This window comes from Perissodus microlepis, chromosome 11, assembly GCF_051167445.1.
Source record: "Perissodus microlepis isolate ML-2025 ecotype Zambia chromosome 11, ASM5116744v1, whole genome shotgun sequence".
Lineage (NCBI taxonomy): Eukaryota > Metazoa > Chordata > Actinopteri > Cichliformes > Cichlidae > Perissodus > Perissodus microlepis.
The window spans coordinates 20,234,092-20,254,288 of NC_140471.1; the positions used below are offsets into that span (position 1 = coordinate 20,234,092).

Sequence of the window (20,197 nt, forward strand, 5' to 3'; positions counted from 1 at the left end):
GTGTTTGTGTGTATGTGTGTGTGTGTGTGTGTGTGTGTGTGTGTGCTCAATAATGCCAGTTCATTATTTCTCCAGAAAAAAAAATAGAATAGTAAATCTAAAACTGGTAAGTCTCACTACCTCTAACTTAAGAGAGCATTTTAAACAACTAGGCAAAAATAAATCTGAAACATGCTCAAGGGTTACATGAGAGATTTGATCCTTCCCTCATATCTGTGGGTTAAATAGGGAAATATTGTGAGGAATTAAAATAGTCAAGCAATTATCATAAAACCTAGAAGCAGCAGGAACCAACAAGCGGGGTTTCTTCCAAAGTTAGCGAGGTAACGAGATATCTCTCTTTGTTTAATCTGTGTACAGGCATGCAATTATGGCAATTTTTGGTTTGATAGGGAATCTGGGTGTAAGTAACTGTTGATGAACAGCAGTTAAGCCATCTGCACAGAACTTACTTGCTGGCTGACAACCTCACAATAACATCTGAGAAACCTGCAAATAACTCCCTGAAAGGAAGCAAACTGTTAATTTAGTTTGGAGGTGGAATTTTGCCCGAAATATCTGTCACAGGTAGCACGTTAGCGTTAGCATCAAGGACTAGAATGTTTATCATTGCTTGAGAAAACCATCAGCTGCTCAGTGGTTAAGATTAGATTTCAAACATGCTGAGGCAACAGCTCTTTTAAAAAAACCCAGAATACAGAAAACTTGATGCCAGCTCTATTGGTAATTACAAGCTTACTAATTGCCATTTGTTGGTAAAATTAGAAAACAATTTTGGAAAATCAGTTCTTTACTATGCAGGCTACAGATTTTTTACCCTTTTCAGTGTGGCTTTCAAAAGCAGGGCTCCCTTTAGACTACTCTTTTCATGGTCTATAATGATCCATTAATGACTTCTGATGCAGGGAATTCTTGTGTAATCATTTTACTTGATCTCTACCATTGGCCATAAAATCCTACTTAACAGACTTCTGGTTTTGGCTGACTCTGTGTTAGACTGGTTTTCGTACTAATCTGATTGGCCCTTCTTTGACAAACAAGTTCACTTCTAACATTCCCTTTTAAACTTGTGGGGTTCCACAAGGTTCAGTTTTGGGTCCATTATTATTTTCTTTCTACATGCTTCCATTAGTTGGCATTATTCAATCTATTAATGACTTATCATTTCTATGCAGATGACATTCAGCTGTATATGTGTTTTAAGTCTCATCAGCTGGGGAGTCTGTCAATCCATTTTTTAAACTCAGGTTACAAATTGGCTCTCTAGCAATTACCAACAAGACTGGCACCGTCATTATAGCTCCTCCTGAACTAAAATCAGTCAGGCTCTTGCTTCTTTTTAAATGCACACAGATGCCATCTCGTTTCATTCAGTCTGTTAGTCTGCGCTGATGAGTCTAACTTGTCTGTAATGTGTGTCTGAAATAGGGAAACTGATTAAACTGATTGCAAACTGGTTGTGTTCTAGTTATATTCCTGTATATTCTCTGTCCTACATCACTATTTGTAAAGGAATTTCTGAATTTCTGTTTCAAATCTATGATGTTCTGGTTGGACCCTGAATGTAAATAGGAAATGTTTATGAAAATAGCAACAGATTTACCATTTCTGATGATTTATCAGTATTTATATTTATTCCTGTATTATCACAGATTGCATGCAGTTTCCAACTTGACTCCATTCAACATCAGATTTCTGGAAGAGTGATTCTGCTTATTGCTGTTTTATTAAACACCAAAAGTTATTTTTTGGACAACCAGAATGAAAATGCAGGTTTTTATCCACAGGCCATCAGGCTGCTGAATCACTGACTGATTACTAACTGTGATTATCTGCTGTAAAGCTTTTCAGCTACATAGTGCTTTATTTGAGTCTTTTTGGTTTAGTTATTAAATCTAATTATTTAATTGCTCAGTGTAATCACTGTATTTTGCCTTGACTATAACAATCGACTTCTTGATCTTGATCTTTGCAACTGACCACAAGCAGTCGCAAATCTGGTCTCCCATCTTTGAGGCAACCATTTCAAAGGCAACAAGATTACAAGTGCATTGCACACGGTTGTAGTAAATTTGGTCAGGCCCACCATCTCTAACTATAAGCTCTCTACGCACACATACATTTAATACAGCCTCTCATAAATCTATCTCACTTCTTGGATAGGTGTAATCAAAATTGTAATTTTTCTTCTAAAAGTCAAACACGTTTTATCAGGACGAGATGGGAGATTGCATCTCATCTCAAATGATTGGTTTTAACCTTCGGTAGTCCAAAGAGGTCACAAATCAGATTTTCCCTCAAATTGTAAAAAGTGGAAAATCTGGGATAAACTGGTCTAGAATTCCTAAAGACTGAACACATCTTTAAAAAATGAATCTAGTAGCTATGATTTCCAAAAATGAATTCATAAATGACTGAGTGAAAGAGCACAGAGAATTATTTCCTTTAAGAAAAGAGACTTCAACATGTTACTTTTATCAGCTTTCACTTGTTTGACCATGGTTATAGGTTTCTAAAAGTTTCAGCTGAGTAAGGCGATTGTGTCATACTCGAATGAACAATCAGTTTTCCTTTCTTTTCTTTTTTAATTAATAATCAGATCAAGTTATCTGGTGAGCTGTAAATGTGGAAACAAGTTCCACAGTGCACCCTGTGACTGATGGATTGAAAATGTCACAGTATCCATTTTAACAAGGTAGACGCAACCAAATTGTACATTTCAGACATTTGGGATTTTTGAGGATTATATAAAAGGTCTACTGTGCAAAGCAGGAACTCAAATCACATCTCTCCAAAAACTCAAACTACAACTCTCTACAATGCATTTCTCTTGAAATCCAGCAAATGTGCACAAATAAAGAATTCTGTGCCCTCTATTTGTTGGAGTGAGTGAGTAAATGGGTCCCTTAAGACCAAGCTATGTGACCATTGAGACAATGGGGTATTTTACAACTCCCTCCAGCCATTTAGACAGCTATTTCTGAAGCCGTTGCAGCCACTTTAGCCGGGGTCCCACATGGCGCTGTGGGCGGATATGGATAGACAGGGCAATTACGCTGGATTTTTCCTTCACTCACATACACATACACACATACTTGCGCGCACTTTTAATAGCCTGGTGATTCCAGGCACCTTTGGAGGTGACCGTGAGACACGCACACACAGCTGTAAGCCATCCTGTGTCATCTAGCGTGATAATCTATGGCATCATTAACAGCAGTAATTAACATATGCTATCCATGAACATCTGATACCAAAAATTAACCAATCACAAATCAGCCTCTTTCTGTGTCTCTCTTCTTCTCTGCTTGTTTCTCCTTTAATCGTTTAAGACTTTAGCATCAAGCCCACCTCTTCAACAGCAGCTCAACGCCTCCATAGCAAAATGCAGCTTAATCGCCAAGTTCATAAATCCGAAAATCTACTTCCCTGGGTCATTGGCAGAAAATCTCCAATTGAGTGGTACACCACTTAAAAAATTGCAGCTAAAGATAGTTCTGTAGCTGGTAGGACCTTTCTCAGTGTGTATCTGTGGGTGGTTTAGAAGCTCCTCTGAAACCCTGCTGTTATTCTGTAAAGAACCAAACAGCCTCCAGCCCGATAATGACTCTGCTGAATAGCTGCATGATTATACCTCTTTCTGTGAAATGTTTGTCTTTTCCCCTCCTCTGCATTTTGTCTGCATACCCCCTTATGGTCTATTCTCTGTTTCTTTTTTTTATTTCCTCCTTTTCTCTTCTTATCTTCCCTTTTCACAGTCTGTACTCCAACCTGTTCTCTAACCTATGAACATCTTTAGGGTTAATTAACCAAAAGCTTCTTTAATTCTGTCTTATTTCTATTTACCTGTTTATGTAGATGCTTACTAATCACGAATGGTGAAGTTAAAAAAAACAACACATTTTTATTTGTGAAAATCTGTGAAAATGATCACTTTCAGAAACAAAAATTTTTTGTGACTCTATGAAAGAGTTGTATTGATGGAGTATTCAGCAGAGCTTTCAACCAACAATGATGTTTTTGTCACTTTTACACAAAAGTTGCAAACCATTTTTGATGCACAAAGCAGTGATGCAAAGGAAAGCGGTTCAGTTTTTTGTTGTTGTTTTTTTGTTTTGTTTTTTTAATTCATTATTTTTAATTCATTCATTTAATTCATTAGGCTACTATTTGTTTCATAACAAGCAAAAACCTTTGAAATCTAAAATCCATCAGATGGCTCTTTTGAGGCTGAAAATGATATTTGTCAACTTTGGGGAGGAATGACGGAGGAAAAAATGTGGCCTTTGAAGGAATTCACAGATTTATGGAAGCCTGTTTCCACCACTGAATAGAAATAAGAAAAAAATATGGTGATAAGAATGCTTTTTGCACAGACATGAAAGTTGGTGATATGAGTCAGGTGCTAAGTTTTTAAATATACCACTCTAGGGTTGCATTGTGAAGGGAAGTTTGCATTAGTAAACAAATTGACGTGAATTTGTGCCAGCTGACACTGTGCAAGTAAAAATATTTTAATTTCGCCAAAACTTGCTTCACCCTGCTTTGCGAAAACCCAAGAGTTGAGAGTCTCATGAAGCTATGAAGGAAAGGAGGCGAGTCTGGAGGAAAGTGGACAGAATCATAAGGCTGATAAGTTGGCAATCTAATCTAATGTTAATATGAAAATATGTTGTTGTAATTTGCTTCCAGCTTCCAACCATCCATTTTATTGGCCTATCCAGTTCAGGGTCGAGGAGCTCGAGCCTATCATGGGGCAAGGTGTTGTACCACACTCATACATTATCATAATCCAAAATCAGTATTCAAACCGACCAGTTGTATCTGAGCATTCACTTAGCATTAGTCAAAAAGTTAGCTAATGCTATTAATAATTATCACTAGCGAAACAGCATGAGTAACCTAAATTTGGCTAACATAAAACCTAACAATAATATATTTGTAATATAGCTGTAATAAAGAAAAAACTTGAAATACTTGCCATTTGCTTTATATGAGTTTTATATAAACAAAGCCATTTTTTCTCCACATTCCAAAGCTATGACATCACAACAATATGACTGATCAGTTGCAATTTTGATCCGGGAACAACACCAACACAGGGATATCAGATACACAATGCTGCAGTATCGTTATTATTATTTTTATTATTATTATTATTATTATTTGGGTTGCATGTAATAATCAGACCTTATGCTCAGTATCTATTATCAGCATAAAATGGGACTTTAATTCAAGTTTTCAACACTGACAAGAAAATGGTCCATTTAAATTATAGCTGAGAAAGTAGTAGTAGTGCAATTTCACAGGTGTGTGGAACAAATCAGGACTCCGGTACAGATCAAACAGATGCAAGGCCACCATTCGAGTGCACCAGTGTAGCTGACTTTCCTCAACTTTGTGTTATTTCACCTTCCCATGACATATGAGAAAATGACATATCCATTGTGAGGTGACCTTGTGTCTTCGTGTGTGTGTGTGTGTGTGTGTGTGTGTGTGTGTGTGTGTGTGTGTGTGTGTGACTGCTGTATCGGTGTAACTAATGCATGCTGCTACACACTCTGTTAAACCCCTCTCCTGGTACAGCCTGCATCTTCCCTCAATCAGTGTCTTCCATAACCTTCTATTGTCTCTCCATACATTTTCCATCATCAGCTAATTCATACTCCTACACACAATGGCACATACTTCCACAAGGAGGCAGCTACACACCGACAGCACGCCCCGAACAGACACACACACACGGGCCTTATGCACGTTCCTGTTAACTCCACTCGCACACATCGAGCCCTCTAACACTCACGCACAGACACTCATAATGCATTCTATGGCATTATAATAACTAAATGCTAATCTTACAGCATCACATTATTAGCTCTTAATGTATTCTGGAACACTATTAGCTGCTAACACTAATGCTAGGGCACTATTAATGCCTAATGCTAATGCAGTAACAGTGAGAGTCCTGAGCCAGCCCGCCCATGCAGGATTATGTGGAGCTTTATAATCCCTTGTTAGCTAGCAGCGAAGGCATACATCACACCGCCTAGGTAATCTGAGTGCTGTATGACAGCTATACACCTCGCCCTGTCCTCATCTACTCCCATAATCTACTCCTGCTAGGATGGCTGCTCTATCAGCTACTTTTGGTGATGATGTGTACAGTTATACACCACACTTGTTGACAAGACATTCTCCATTCACTCAGAAGCAAACTGCAGAATTGCAGCACAAACTTTAAATTGTGTATGTTGAGTTTGGCCAGTTTCTACAGAGGGGAGCCACTAGAAGCACGGTACACATTTAATGATGATGTTGCATAGCATAGTGTTTAAATGCCTTTGGAAAATGATCGCTCAGAAGTCTTCTGACTCAGTGGATGATAGCTATTGCCTCCTTTAAGTCAGTTTTAGGCTTTCGACATTATGTAGGTCAAGGCCATTATTTCCCATAAAAACGGCGGTTGATCTCATTCTGCTGTGCAAGCTATAGCATGCATGAAGTACACTAATTTTCTCACATGCTTTTGTTGGCATTTATCACCGAATTGTTTATGTGGCGATAACACACATAAATGGGTTTCTAGTAATAATGTTAAAAAAGTCATTTTACTATTAAAAAAATGCACTGCAATTAGCTGCTTCCTATGACTAAGGAAAGTTTGGGTTTTTTTTATTAAAGGCTGTGGTCTCTGCAGAGCCCTTTTATTCAGCTCCAGTAAGATCCCAAAGCTAGGTGAAGGGGCCTCAGTATAATAAGACCTTCCATTAAAAGTTTGCTATCTAGCAACCAGTGTGGCAGCCATCAGTGCCCTATGGACAGTCAAATAAAAACATCTTGCACCTCTGATTACCTTAAAATAAGAAGAAAGGAAAGAAAATGACTGTGAAAAAAGGTGGAATAATCTCAAAAAGTTAATCTGATACTAGTATAAACTACTCATGTCTCAGTCAGACTAGAGTAAAAATAGGACACCAACCTTCTTGTTACTTGGGAAAATTGGTGGCAATCCAGTGAATGCACTGAATTTTTTTGCATTCAGCAACTGATTGCAAGTAACTGCGGCAACCAACTAGTCACCCAGAGGTTGACTGCCATTGCTGTCCAATTTATAAATCACCAAATAGATGCATCTGCAACACATCAATTTTGGTCCTATAATATATTTAATTATATTTGATCTTAACATTTTATACATGAATGAATATAAAGTTATAAATATCTAAAGATGCAGTTAACAGGTATAATCTAATGTGTGCCTTTCACCATTCTGCATTTAATCATCAGTTATTATCAATCTTTGGCTCTCCTCCACAGTGTGTCTTTGCCCTGTCTTCCTCCCCTCACCTCTAACCAGCCATGGCAGATGGCTGCCCCTCCCTGAGCCTGGTTCTGCTGGACGTTACTTCCTTTTAAAAGGGAGTTTTTCCTTCCCACCATCACCAAGTACTTGCTCTTAGTGGGCTGTCTGAATGTTTTGGTTTCCTGTGTATTATTGTAGGATCTTTATCTTACAATATAAGCATCTTGAGGCGACTGTTGTTGATATTTGGTGCTATATAAATAAAACTGAATTGAAGTCCAACCATCCATTCAAATAAAAACTTGTTTTGTAGATACTATCCCAGTGCACACTGAGCAAGAGGCATCCCAAAAAGGTTGCCAGTCTTCTACAGTCTATCATGTGGATACACCTTAGGTACCTGGAGATTTAGATAAAGCAGAAACTTCTCAGTCCAGTCAAGGCAAAGGAAAATTTAAGATAACTGTTTGCTTGTCTTGACTCTCGTTCTTGATCAAGCACTTTTATTTCCTGATCTCCTCTGATCTCACTCTCTGAGCTGCACTTGCTGTGTTGTGACTGCTTTATTAGCATTTCTGTCTCATTCAAGCAAACTTTTAGCAATGTATCTCAATAGCCAGATGTTCAGGTAAGCAACATAAATACTTAGTAATGACATTTTTCCTCTTCTTGTTATCGAACAGTGATAAGAAAAAAATGGTGGATGGAAAGCTGAAATGCATGATAGGAGGCGATAAAAAAAGGAGGGAGAGGACGGAACCGAGAAGGGAAAGGAGAGTGTGGCGAGGCAGAGGAGAGAAGCGAGGTGAAAGAGGGGCGATAGGGATGAGAGGAGGAGCAGGAGGCAAAAAGACGGGATGGGGGGCAGGAGAGGAGTGGAGAGATAATGTACTGTAGGCTGATTAATGTCAAAGGCGCTGAGTCCTGAATACTTATGAAGCAGATGTCAATGGAGCTTTACCCTGCAAGGTTACACAGAGGGAGGGGTGGGATGGAAGGGGGGACTCAGAGGAGGGAGACGGGGATGAGGAAATTAAGGTGGGAATGAAAGAGAAGGAAAAAAGTGAATGAGAAAGAAAAGAGAAACAAACAAAGCAGGGATTGTGAGAAGCAAGGAGGTGATGGGGGCCATGCCCATAATTTGAAAACGTCACTCAAAGTTTTGCATCATTGCACTTTTAGATTTTTTTTCCTCTCTCCAAAGTTTGGCGGCAACAATGAAACAGGCTTTACTCAAAAGAGCAGGAAAACTCTTCTTCCTTCGGGCATGTAAAGGCCACTTCAGCCGGCGACAGCGCACACAGTGGCTGAATGTAAGCAGCTTTTTGCAGTTTGTGAAGCTTTAGTTGTCGTTTACAGAAAGCCAAGCGCAAACTGTGCCTGAGAGCAGTTTTTCAAGTGTGGCCACACAAGACAATCAGATGCCAGAGCTCAAACTACACTAATACATCAGCGTTTTTGAAAATCTCTGTGTCCCTGTCTACATAAAAACGCAAAAGCAGCTTATTCAGAATTATTTGCAATTTGCATTCGATAGATGGGATACAAAAGAACAGGATTACTCACTGAGGACACGACGTGTGGGGAAGGTGGAGAAGTTGAGTGATCCGCACAGCAAAGATGTGTATTTACTCACTTATATTCATGTGTTTGTGTGAGCTGTTGAGCGAAACGAGAAACCTGCGGTTTGAGTCAGTGAAGCATGTACGCGTGGCCTAAAAAGCTACCACATCTGACTGAACACCACAAGGTGAACATTCATCTTAAGCGAGTGTTTTCAGCACCAAAAGGGCAGCACATCGTGCAGATGAAGTGCATTATGTATATTCTGTTTTTAAAAACACAACAAGCAGAGCTACACTCCTGATCTCACTGTGTTGGGGCTTTCTATCACCACTTATAGAGAACAATAGACCTTACACCCTCTCTGTTATTGATGACAGAGTAGTGACCTTTCAACTCTAACCTCGAGGAGCAGCCTTGACCTCAGGATTGACCTCTTGGGATAGTGGTAATGATACTGGGATACGTCTAATGACCCCTGGGTGGGAGAGAGGTCACTGATGAAAGGTCAAGAGCAGATGTCATGCGGCCACGGCGACCTCAGGAAGGGACCGCTTCTGCTGATTAACTGACCAGACAGTCAATTGAGGAAAGAGAAATAGCACAGGCAGGAAGCGCTGGGGGTCTCTTATCAAAGATTGCAAATTACAGCTATTCAGAGAGCTTTCAAAGGACTCATTCAGTTTGAAACATGAGTCAGGAATTAGAGAAGGAAAGGGAACAAAGAGCAGCAATGGTGGGACTTCTTTCATGGGAGTTCATTTATTATTTTTTTTGACAGTTTTTGACTTTATTAAAGTGGCGAAATTAAAAGGAGACTGAATGGTAGACTGATACCTAAACAATGAATGCTCATTAATGCTGCGTCTCCTTTTCAGTAGAGCCGTAACAGAGTCAACAGCAAAAACAGGGACCCGCCTGCTGTTAGACTGCACACTGGGATCTGTCATGTCATCCTGTAAATATTCTTTTGATTGGCTAATTCATGATAAGTCCACTCCGAAATAACGCTGCTTTGCTGCCTGCAACATGGCACATTAGCTGCTTTTAATCTGTATCCACACTCTCATAATAATAATAAGGGAGTTAAAAGAAAGCTGAAAAAATGTAGAAGGCTCAGCTTTATTTTAAAATGTGCTACATAGTTTTGATGCTTACACAATTTTTATTTTCTTGAAAGAAATTGAAGAATTAATAAACAGGAATATGGTGTTTCGGGTCAGATATTTCATATTTAAGATACAGATTAGATTTAAGTCTATGTAAAAAAAATTTTAAATAGCATTTGACTTACAAAGAAATTTGAGGAGGTAGAGGAACCCCACGTATCCACAAGAACTACTGCAGAAGGAAACAAAATACTAAACTTAAGATAAGAGAAACTAAATGTTATCAAGCTTTTCTGGTATTTTTTTAATGCATTTTGAGAGGGACACGTGAGTTTAGGTTGCTGCACAATTTGGAGAAAGGTGATTGTCCCACAGCTGTGGTTTGCACCTGTAGTGCAGTTAAGATCTACAGTAACAGAAATGGCGAGTTTATTGAACTGTCTGACAAACTAAAAATAAATAAATAAATATCAGTTTGCATAAATGAGTTTTAGTTTGTGTCATATTTGAAACATATTTCCACTTTTGTGCACTTTATTGCTCAAGATGTATCCAAGGTTTTTTGGGGGGGGAGTAAAACACACTGATGATGTTGAGGTCAAAAACTCACGTTTCACGTATGATGCATTTGGCGTCACAGGGTTAATCTGCTGCCACAGGTGTGACGGAGGGGGGCGTCTCCTCGTGTTTGGTCAGATTCAGAGGTAAAGTGCGACTCTGCTGACATTGCTATTCCTCTCTCATCTCCTCCTTCCTCTTCTCTTCCATATCTCTCCTCTTGTGTCCTCTCCTCCGCTCCTCTAATCTCTCTCTCTCTCTCTATTAGTAGTCTATTTACAGCATATTCAGTCTGGAGTCTGCCAACACTTACTGCTCTCCAGAGCTTTATCAAGCCACTGATAAACTCCACACTCACTTTTAGATACAGACACATGCACACATGTGATTTTATGGAGAGATTTGGCAAAGTGTGTGTGCGTTGCGTGTGTGTGTGTGTCTGAAGGCATGTTGGGAACATTCCTGTTTGTGCTGTAAGTAAATTTGTACAGGTACAGTATATAATGCATGAAGCCCGGGTTTGTCTGTAATGTGGGTATGGATATTTATGTACACGTGTGTTTATATGCATCCTTTGTCCGTGTGTCCGTGCTCATGTGTATATGTTATCAGCAGTGTCCCAGTGTGCTCGCCGAGGGCCAGTCTATTTAGTGTTCATAACAAAGCCTTTTACTGAGGCTCCAATCAGGATTAAACCCTTATCAGCACACACAGACCACAGGACACAGCCAGTGTGTGTGTGTGTGTGTGTGTGTGTGTGTGTGTGTGTGTGTGTGTGAGGCAGACACTGGGGTGGGGGGTAAAGGCGATTATTCACACGTGTGTTTTATATAGTGCATTAGTACTTTTGTGTATGTGTGTGTGTGTGTGTGTCTGTGTGTATAGATGTACATATATAGACTATACAAGCTTACACTGTTATTGTGCATGTGTGATTGTGACTTTCTGCATGTGCAGTATATGTGGTTTTGCACATGTGGTGTCGAAACTGATGTGAGTCAGTACACTCCAGTGTTGCTGCAAATATGAAACTCGGAGGCCACATGAAATCCAGTATCAAAGCCAGCAACTCCCCTGTGGGTTAGATGATTAGCATCAGTGTGTGTGTGTGAGAGAGAGAGAGAGAGAGAGAGAGAGAGAGAAAGAGAGGGAGAGAGAGAGAGAAAGGTGGATAAAGATAGAGACAATATGTTCAGAAGAGAGAAGACAAAGAAAGAAAGAAAGTGTAACACCCACAAACAAGTGAAGGAACTGCTCAACTGCACCGTGTCACCCTTTAGTCTTTACCCCAGTAAAACAGCACGGAGCTGTTACAGTGCAATATATGTATGTCGTATTCATACAGAGGAGCTCGGCTCAAATACAACTTTCTGTCCTGCATCTCTTAAACAATAAAGTTTTATGCCTCTCGTTGCCCACGGCTGCCAGTCCTATGAGGCATCTTAGTAATACAGTCATCTTTGTTCTTTTCTAGGTCAAAGCTCATAGATCTGATCAGAGGTCTAGGATCCTTTTAGAGATACTCTATACTGTAGGCCTTTATTATTATGATAACGCTGCATCTAATTATGCAAATTCAGATCATTAATATTCATGAGCCTTGCTGCCGCCAGGGAGGAGCCTGGAACAGACACAACAATGAAACGGCAAAATAAACTGAATCTATGAATTAAAAAAAAGGATTATTTACACCCATCTGTCTGCTTACTGTGCCTACTGTACAAGAAACGTATGTGACCCATTAAAAAAAAGCTAAAGGGAGGTAAATCTCTGTTGCTCTCTTAGGTTTTTTGTTTGTTTGTTTTTATTTTGTTGTTTTTAATTCAGTGCAATTCATAGACACACAGCCTGATTTTATGCTGTGATTTAATGGAGCTGTATTAATCTTATATGTTAAAATGTCCTTTGTGTGCCGTTTGCACGTTTACAGCGCTCCGCTGTTGCGCTGATGCACGGGAAAGCTTTAAAAGAATGAATTGCATTTTAAGATATTGTTCCACAAAGGATAATTTCACATCATCTTCCTTCTCATAAACTGCTGTATACTAACAGGGTGTTAACCTCTAATTAATTTTCGCAAGAAACGCCTGAAGAAGAAACCACTCAATTTAAAAATTCTTCCCAGGGCTGTTTCTTGAAATAGGAAGAAGTTTTTACTGAATGTGACTGATTAAATAAGCATTTAAAATGCAGAAATATCTAAAAAGAAAAGCACAATTGTAGCTTTTCTCTTTTTTCTCTCCTTTGTTCGCCGTATTTGTTCTGCGTTTAAAAACACCTTCAAACGCAGCACACTTTAATGACTTGTTATATATTTAAGTCCCAGCAATTATTTATATAAATTTGTAAAAATGATCTGAAGGAAAATGACAGTCAGAGCTGGAAAGAAAATCAGAAGAAAAGCTGATTTTCTCAGTATGTCTAAAAAAAAGAAAAACTATGTTATTCATGTTTTTCTCCACATAAATACATCTGTACAATAAGAGCACGCAGCCGCTGCTGTTAAACGATGATGAAAATGCAATATGACACTTCCTGTCTGCTCACTGTCCCTGATATACAGTACAGGTGCATCTACACGCAGTAAAAACTGGGTGAGCCATCACGGTGCATTTGGATATAGCACACAGAATTAAGCTGAAACGAATCCATGAATAAATATCGGAAGTCCTCAGAGGATCATTAACACCTGTCTGCCTGCTCACAGCCACTACTGTATGCTAATATGTTGTACATTTATGACCTGCTAGTAGTGTTTAAAAGTGGAATAATGAAACTCGGGTGTATTGTGAAGCTGCAGAGACGGGATAAAAAAAAAGTCTGAAGATTATTTCTAGTTAAATCCAGTCAAAAATGGTGGCCAAAAGTCACCGTTACATTAAAAATTTATAGACTGAATCTATGAATAAATATATCCCCTCAGTAGATTGTAATGATCACGTTTTCCTGTATTTTTTAAGGAGAAGAGAAGAGAAGAGAAGAGAAGAGAAGAGAAGAGAAGAGGAAAACAAACACAAACATATCCCGGGGCCATATTTAAATGACAGTTTAATCACAATCAAAACCAACAGTTTCATCAAGAGGTGTTTTGATGAAACGTGTGAATTAAAAGTATGAAAACCCAAATAAACAAAGCAGGCAAACAAACAACATTTGTCAGATTATTATCATTCTTCTGGGAGAAATAATTGGGTGTAGTGGGTGTCAAAGTCGCGGTTCAAACCCCCCGCACGCTGTCTGATATTGGCTGTAAATTTACATTAATGAGTAGAACATTCTCAGAAGAAACCAAGCCAAGCACATCAAATCAGTTTACGCATATTCTTCAGAAACACAGAGCTGAAATAGCTGAAATCTTGACATTCATATTTTCTTATTTTCCAGGTTAAGTGAAAAGTATAAATCCTTAATGAGACAAGTTAATTTACCTCTGAATAAATTCTGAAGGAAGAAAGAAGACCTTTCAAGTATGACGAAACTATCGAGTTAAACTATGTGAGAGAGTAAGTGTGTGCTTTGGTTGTTTTAATGAGCATCTGTCAACAGACATGATAACCACGGTGACACCCGGGGTGATTTTCAGCCCACATTCGCAGCCACCCTGAGGCTCTACAGAGGGGTCAACATCTGGACTGAAAGAAAACAGCCCTCACACCCTGCAACACTTCTATCACTGTCATCATTAAAAATTTCTGCCAGGGTGCTCTCATTTTGTCTGGAGCATTGGTCAGTTATGTTGGTATAGTTCATATTAAACGGTTTTGCCAAATGCTCTTTTGACCGTCCGGCTTATGTTTGTTTTGTCAGACTGAAAAGAGTGTACTGCTTTAGGGAGGGGATTTTGGTGAATGGTACATAGACCTAGACTAAGCAAACGTATTAGAGAGAAGGATTGTGGTACTAAACGGTCCCTCAACCAAGTGTAAGTTGCCTAAAGCTTCAATAATGCTTTAGAAGCTATCACAACAAAACAAAGACATTATGCACTTTATTAATTCTGCTGTGCTGCTCCTGGGTTCGACTCTCTTTTGCCTTCAGAAATGCTTCAAGTCTTCATAGCACAGACAAGGTGCTGAAAGCATTCCTCAGAGATTTTGCTTCATGTGATAGCATCACACAGTTGCTACAGATTTGTCAGCTGAACATCCATGATGAAAATCTCCTGTTCCGCGACATCTCAAAGATCTTCTATTGGAGCTATGGAGTCATTACAGTACACTGAAACCATTGTCATGTTCAAGAATCCAGTTCAACAGGATTTGAGGTTTGTGGTGGTGTTAAATCCTGGAAGCAGTGATCTGGAGATAATGTGGTCATAAAGGGATAGACACGGTCAGCAACCACACTCTGGTCAGCCGTGGCATTTAAGCAGTGCTTAAACTTCAGCAGGTCTTCTAGACCGCGTGATTGGCTGATTAGATATTTGTATTAACAAGCAGTTAAACAGGTGTACCTAATAAAGTGGCTGATGATTATATATGACTTGTATAAATTATCATTCATGTAGAGCATCACCCTGATTAGATTATGTAGGATATGTTCTACGATGCATCTGAAGTTGCAGGTTGCAGACAGGTTGTGCCTGATCATGAAGCTCAGCTGTCACAGTTGAAAGCAGCAGATAGAATTCACCAAACCATCAGCCGGACCCAAAAGGGAGTGACAAAAAACACCCAGTGCATGTCTTTGGACTGTTGGAGGAAGCCAAAGTACCAGTTACATAAAGATCAGGGTTTGGGTTCTTTACCTACATTATTTACCCACAAGCCATTAGGAGAGGAGGAGGAGCATCATATCTTTCACGTCTTCTGAGCAGCCCTTCAGCTGTCCCCTCTGCATTCGAAGCTTTATGACAGCCTCCAAGACACGCTTGCTCTTGTCTGCACAAGTGGTTTTCAGAAAGTCCAGAAGCCGTTTTCCCTTCTTTTCCAGACTGGTGAGGAAAGTCTCTTTCAGCGGTACCCCAGTAAGTTCTTCAAAATGGACTGTCATTCCAATCGCCTGAAACAAAAAAGGCCACTCTTCTTTGAGGGTTTGCATGTCTGCTCCGCTGTTTATTGCTTTGCGCTGAGAGTAGTAGGTGCATTTCATCAGAGTTTTTACTTCTTCATGACTGAAGCTTGTCTGTTCACTGAGAATCTTCATACGTTCCTTCTTCTCCTGCTGGGTTTCCAGTGTCTCACTGACTGGCAAAAACTTCATGTCCCACTTTATGCAGCCATATGTGTCTTGAACAGATGCTCGCTTTTCAGGTGTCACTTCATCGGTGTCATCTGATCCTCCCTGTTTGCGCTTCTGTAACACTGGTGAAGTAGACCTCTTCACATTTTCAATTCGTGCCTGAATCTGTTTTACCAAAGAGTGGTACCCCTGTCCTACCACATCCCCCTCTATGACATCCTGCAGTGACTTGGGATACATCGCAACCAGTTTTTTTGCAATTTCAGTCGAGGCTCTTCTACTTGGAGAGGCACAGGCTTTCATCATCTCCTTCACAATGATGCGGATCATCTCCCTCCGCAATCGAGGCTGTCTTTTCTCTCTCTGAAGACACTGGATCAAGTCTTCTGGAAAATCTTCACTTGGAATTCTAAAGTTATCTACCCAGTCTAGAGAATATATTGGACTGGGTGAGGGGGAGGCAGAAAATGAGGAGCAAGAAGATGGAGACAATATGCTGGCCTGGCTTGAAATTTCCATATTTGGTGCTGTAAAACAATATCACAAACAATAGATTAATTGTACTTTTTGGACCTTGGCCAAAGCATAATAGAAAAAACAGAAAGCCCTTCATGGCTATTGTGCAATGAAATCATAATACTTACTGGTTTGTTTCCAGGCAGCCAGCAGTTTTCTTGCCTGAACTGGTCTCAGGACAGAGTTCAGATCAGTCTCACTGATGAACTGCAAGTCCTCAGATGTCTCCACTCCTAATGATTGTAGTGCCTCCAGTACAATTTCAAGGATTGAGGCAGACAGGTCCGGCAGCACCTTAGTAATGGAACTCCTTATGCTGTCCCCCATTTCCGAGATGTCTGATAAAAGAATGTGAATAAAGGTCAATTTACACTAAGTGGTACCTTTGGTCTTAAAACATGAAGCTGATCTTGCTTGATACTACACTTTTATACAGTGTTTCGTAAGTACCAAACTAACAGCACCATTATTGTGACAGCACACTGTGTTTCAATGGAACCATTTGGTACCCATACTTCGTGTAAGATGTTAATGGATAGAAATCAATTAAGTCAATGATGTTCACACACTGCATCTTTTCTTTTTCCTTTCTCACTGAGTGCAGATGATACTGAGAATGGTATTCTGTCACGTGCACCGACACCAGAAAATAAACACTGTCATTCTTAATCAAAATGAGAACTACTTCACCAAACTCAACAGAGTCAGAGCCCCCTGTGACAAGGAAGTGTCCTTTCTTGTACTGTGTTCCCTTGTACATCATTTCTACTGTGACCTTTGTATTGGTTTCAGTAAAGTCAAACATTTGAACTGCTTCTTGAATGGCTTTACTGTACAACACTGAGTAAAATGGAGAACCATCTTTGACTTTCAAGACAGATTGACACAATGACCCTGCTGCAAGATAGGCTTGAAACATCTGATGTCTTTCAGAGAGTGTATGGCAGAGGTTTTTGAAATTTTTCAGATTTCTGGCACACCTCTTGAAATAACTGTGCTTACTTTCAAAGCGCATTGTCCATAATCTTATCAGTGGGCCAAATTTCAGAATCAGTGCTGGGTAATGGCGTAGAAAATGGTGTTTTGGTCTCAGGTTGCATTCTGGGAACAGAGCTTTTCTTGACTCTAAATATTCTTGAATAAGAATATCAAGATATGCTACCTGAGCCACTGAAATTTTCTGAGCACACACCATGTCTACAATATCTTTCAGCTGCAGAGTTAAGTTCCACACATCATCTGTGGGGTCTGTCACTATGTCACCAACTATGAGAGGCAGCAATCGGAGGAAGTTCCAGTTCTGTATAGCCTGTCCTGAGAGTTTAGCTGCTTGAGGACTGACCTCAGATGGCTTTGTAGAAGCATCAGAGGCATGGTAACTAAACTGTTTGATGCGTCGGTTCAGAGTGGAGTAAGTGAACCATGCTTTTTTCTTTATGAAGTATTTCAGATACAGTGCCACATCATAAGCCAAAACTCCCTCAAAGATATCATGACCTAGACATGGTGGCAAGCCTGGCATACAAACGTTGAAGTATTTCAGTGAATTGAACACTGACCTGAACTTCACTCCTTCGACGTCTGGTGTATTGTCAATCTGGAGGCGATCAACAGCAGAGTTGTAGTTCTCTTTGGTACGTTCTGGTCCACACAGATTTGGGTCAGCACCCTGAAATTCAGATTTCGTTATCAGGCAGTACCTGCAGAAGTACTTTGAAGAACTAAAGTTTTCAGTAAAGCCACCAATACAGTGAGAACCCAGATTATCACCAGCAATGCAAAACAAAGTTCCTTTGACTCTAGTTTCATCTGATGCAACAATCCCACTGTCCTCCAATTCTTTCAAGTCTGCCAGTAATTCAGAGAACACATTAGCATGACCAAACTCTTTAAAATCTTTCTCCCTGCACAGTAAGACAAGAGACATGCGATCTGTGTCTGAGCGTACATGAAGTGGCAAGTTTGCCACTGATGCATATACAGCTAATACCTTGTGTTTTGTCTTTGCAGAGCCTAAAGGGTTAGCGACTTCAAAGGCATCCTGGTAGAGTACTAGCTTGAGACATGATGGGTTTTGACCAAAAAAATGATTTGATTTAAACAGCTTACTATCACTTATGTCACACAGAACATCAGCAGGAGGCTCAGTAGAGGGCTCTTCTGATTTCTGCCACAGATCAGACTCTAGCAGACATCTCAAAGTCTCTCTTAAAGGCACATAATAGGCAAACCTATCTTTTCTGTTTTCATCTCTCCCTAAAAATATTTTCTTTGGTTCCACATAGTTGAAGGCTTTTTTAAAGGTCTGAGCTCTGGAGTGCACTGTCCTCAATGGCCCGGTATGACATGCAGAAAAAAGATCATAGCTTTTGACAGACTCGCAGACTTTGTTGATGTCCTCCTCTGATAATGATGTGTCATCTTTTAACAGTGATGCAAGTTTACCCAAACTGTATGTCTGTCCCAACTCATGTATGTTCTGCATTTCCTCCACAATGTTCTGTATGGTTGAAGCAGGCAGTAGAAACTGACCCTGCAATTTTAAGTAGAATAGTGAAACGTTTCTCAGAAAAAGATCACAGAATTCAGGGGGCATTTCCATGTTATCTTCATCTGTAATAGACTGTGCAGCAGGCTCGGAAATCAAGGGTACAAAGTCATCTGATGTGGTTGGAACAGATGATGATTGACATGCAGACTCTCTATATAAATCACCAATGCTGCTGTCTGAAAACTCTCTGTGTTTACGTGACATGTGAGCAGTGAAAGATGATTTAACTCTAAAGGTATTTGTGCATCCTCTTACTGGACAAGTGACCACGTGTCCTTCCACAATATGGCTCTTCAGATGAGCTATTAACTCTTTAGAGTTCTGACACTGACGTTCACACATCGCCATTGCACATGTAAACGAAGAAACCACCGCCACACCAGTGACATGGGTGGGGGCAGAGTGTCTTCGGTAAAAATGAGCCTTAAACGCGCCATACCTGGTGTATGTCTGCTTGCAGCCTGCTTCAATACACCGAAAGAAACAACGTGGCTCATTCCGATGCAGTTTACAATGAAGCACGTAGCCCCTTGATGACTGAACTACCTTACCACAGAAATTACAGGTTAACATAACTCCATGTACTTTGGTAATTCCTCCCTAGCGAATTAAGCACGCCAAATACAGAAACTAATCCAGAGCAATGCTTCCCTCGCGACAGTAATGCTAACTCAACTCACAAATGCTAACTAAATTCACAACCTCACTCATAAAAAAACGAACTGCTAAAATTATCTATAAACGCTGGGCTGGTGGATTTTTATAACAGAGATAACTTGAAGTTGCATGTACTCACCTCACCTCACCTCACCTCACCTCGAACTAATTGTAAGCTGCCAGGATGTCTACAAATTCCGAAGATGCTGTGGTCCAAGCAGCAATAAATGGCGCTAATATACGAGTTCAAAACTGTGTCCGTTAGCGAAGCCAACTTGAGTCTCCTGCATGAAAAAAAGAGCGGCTGGCACACAGCTCAGAAGCGCGCGGCGCTATTGGTCATTTTCAGGTGACGTCATCCCGCAATGTAACGTCGCTCTTTGTTTCTTTAGGAGGAGGTTCGAATTTGATCAGAAGTCACGTCTGCAGACCGCTGCAGCCAATCTTGCCTTGCTTCCCCTTTTTTTGGTGAAATGGTTCGCTCATACTGCACAATGTTGCTACCAGATTTTTTTTTCTCTGCAATTCGAACGTAAAACGTCTGTACACAGTTTACCAGCAGTTTAGCTACCAATCAACAGCGATCACACAAACTCAAAATTTAAGGCGGACCCACTTAAGGTGGTCTGATAATATGGCGTGAAACACAACAACATAAAGTTGTTTTAAAATAATAATTAAAAAAGATTATTGAAATCAATTTTATTCACAACCATGAACTTTATTTTTAACATCTTCTTTTGCTGTTGATTTTTTTAT

The 20,197-nt window shown here is 39.9% G+C and overlaps 1 protein-coding gene and 1 long non-coding RNA gene across 3 annotated transcripts in view; one reads left to right on the forward strand and one right to left on the reverse strand.

Annotated features, from left to right (window-relative positions):
* LOC146377656 (uncharacterized) overlaps nucleotides 1-13,675 on the forward strand; it is a 178,289-nt gene extending 164,614 nt beyond the window's left edge. Inside the window, exon 3 of the long non-coding RNA XR_014801633.1 lies at nucleotides 13,494-13,675. This is a non-coding gene — a long non-coding RNA (uncharacterized LOC146377656). The remainder of the gene's footprint in view (nucleotides 1-13,493) is intronic.
* Nucleotides 13,676-13,754: 79 nt separating this feature from the next.
* Nucleotides 13,755-19,719, reverse strand: LOC146377659 (uncharacterized). 2 transcript variants are annotated; one of them, XM_084943610.1, is made up of 4 exons: nucleotides 19,598-19,719; nucleotides 17,790-17,899; nucleotides 16,359-16,568; nucleotides 13,755-16,241 (listed from the first exon to the last, which is right to left on the reverse strand). In XM_084943610.1, the coding sequence occupies exons 3-4, from the start codon at nucleotides 16,555-16,557 to the stop codon at nucleotides 15,304-15,306; spliced, it is 1,137 nt and encodes a 378-aa protein (XP_084799736.1). In that variant the 5' UTR covers nucleotides 16,558-16,568; nucleotides 17,790-17,899; nucleotides 19,598-19,719; the 3' UTR covers nucleotides 13,755-15,303. The 2 variants fall into 2 exon arrangements, with proteins under 2 accessions (XP_084799736.1, XP_084799734.1); XM_084943608.1 differs by having other exon boundaries at nucleotides 19,593-19,719.
* Between the last annotated feature and the right edge of the window lie 478 nt (nucleotides 19,720-20,197).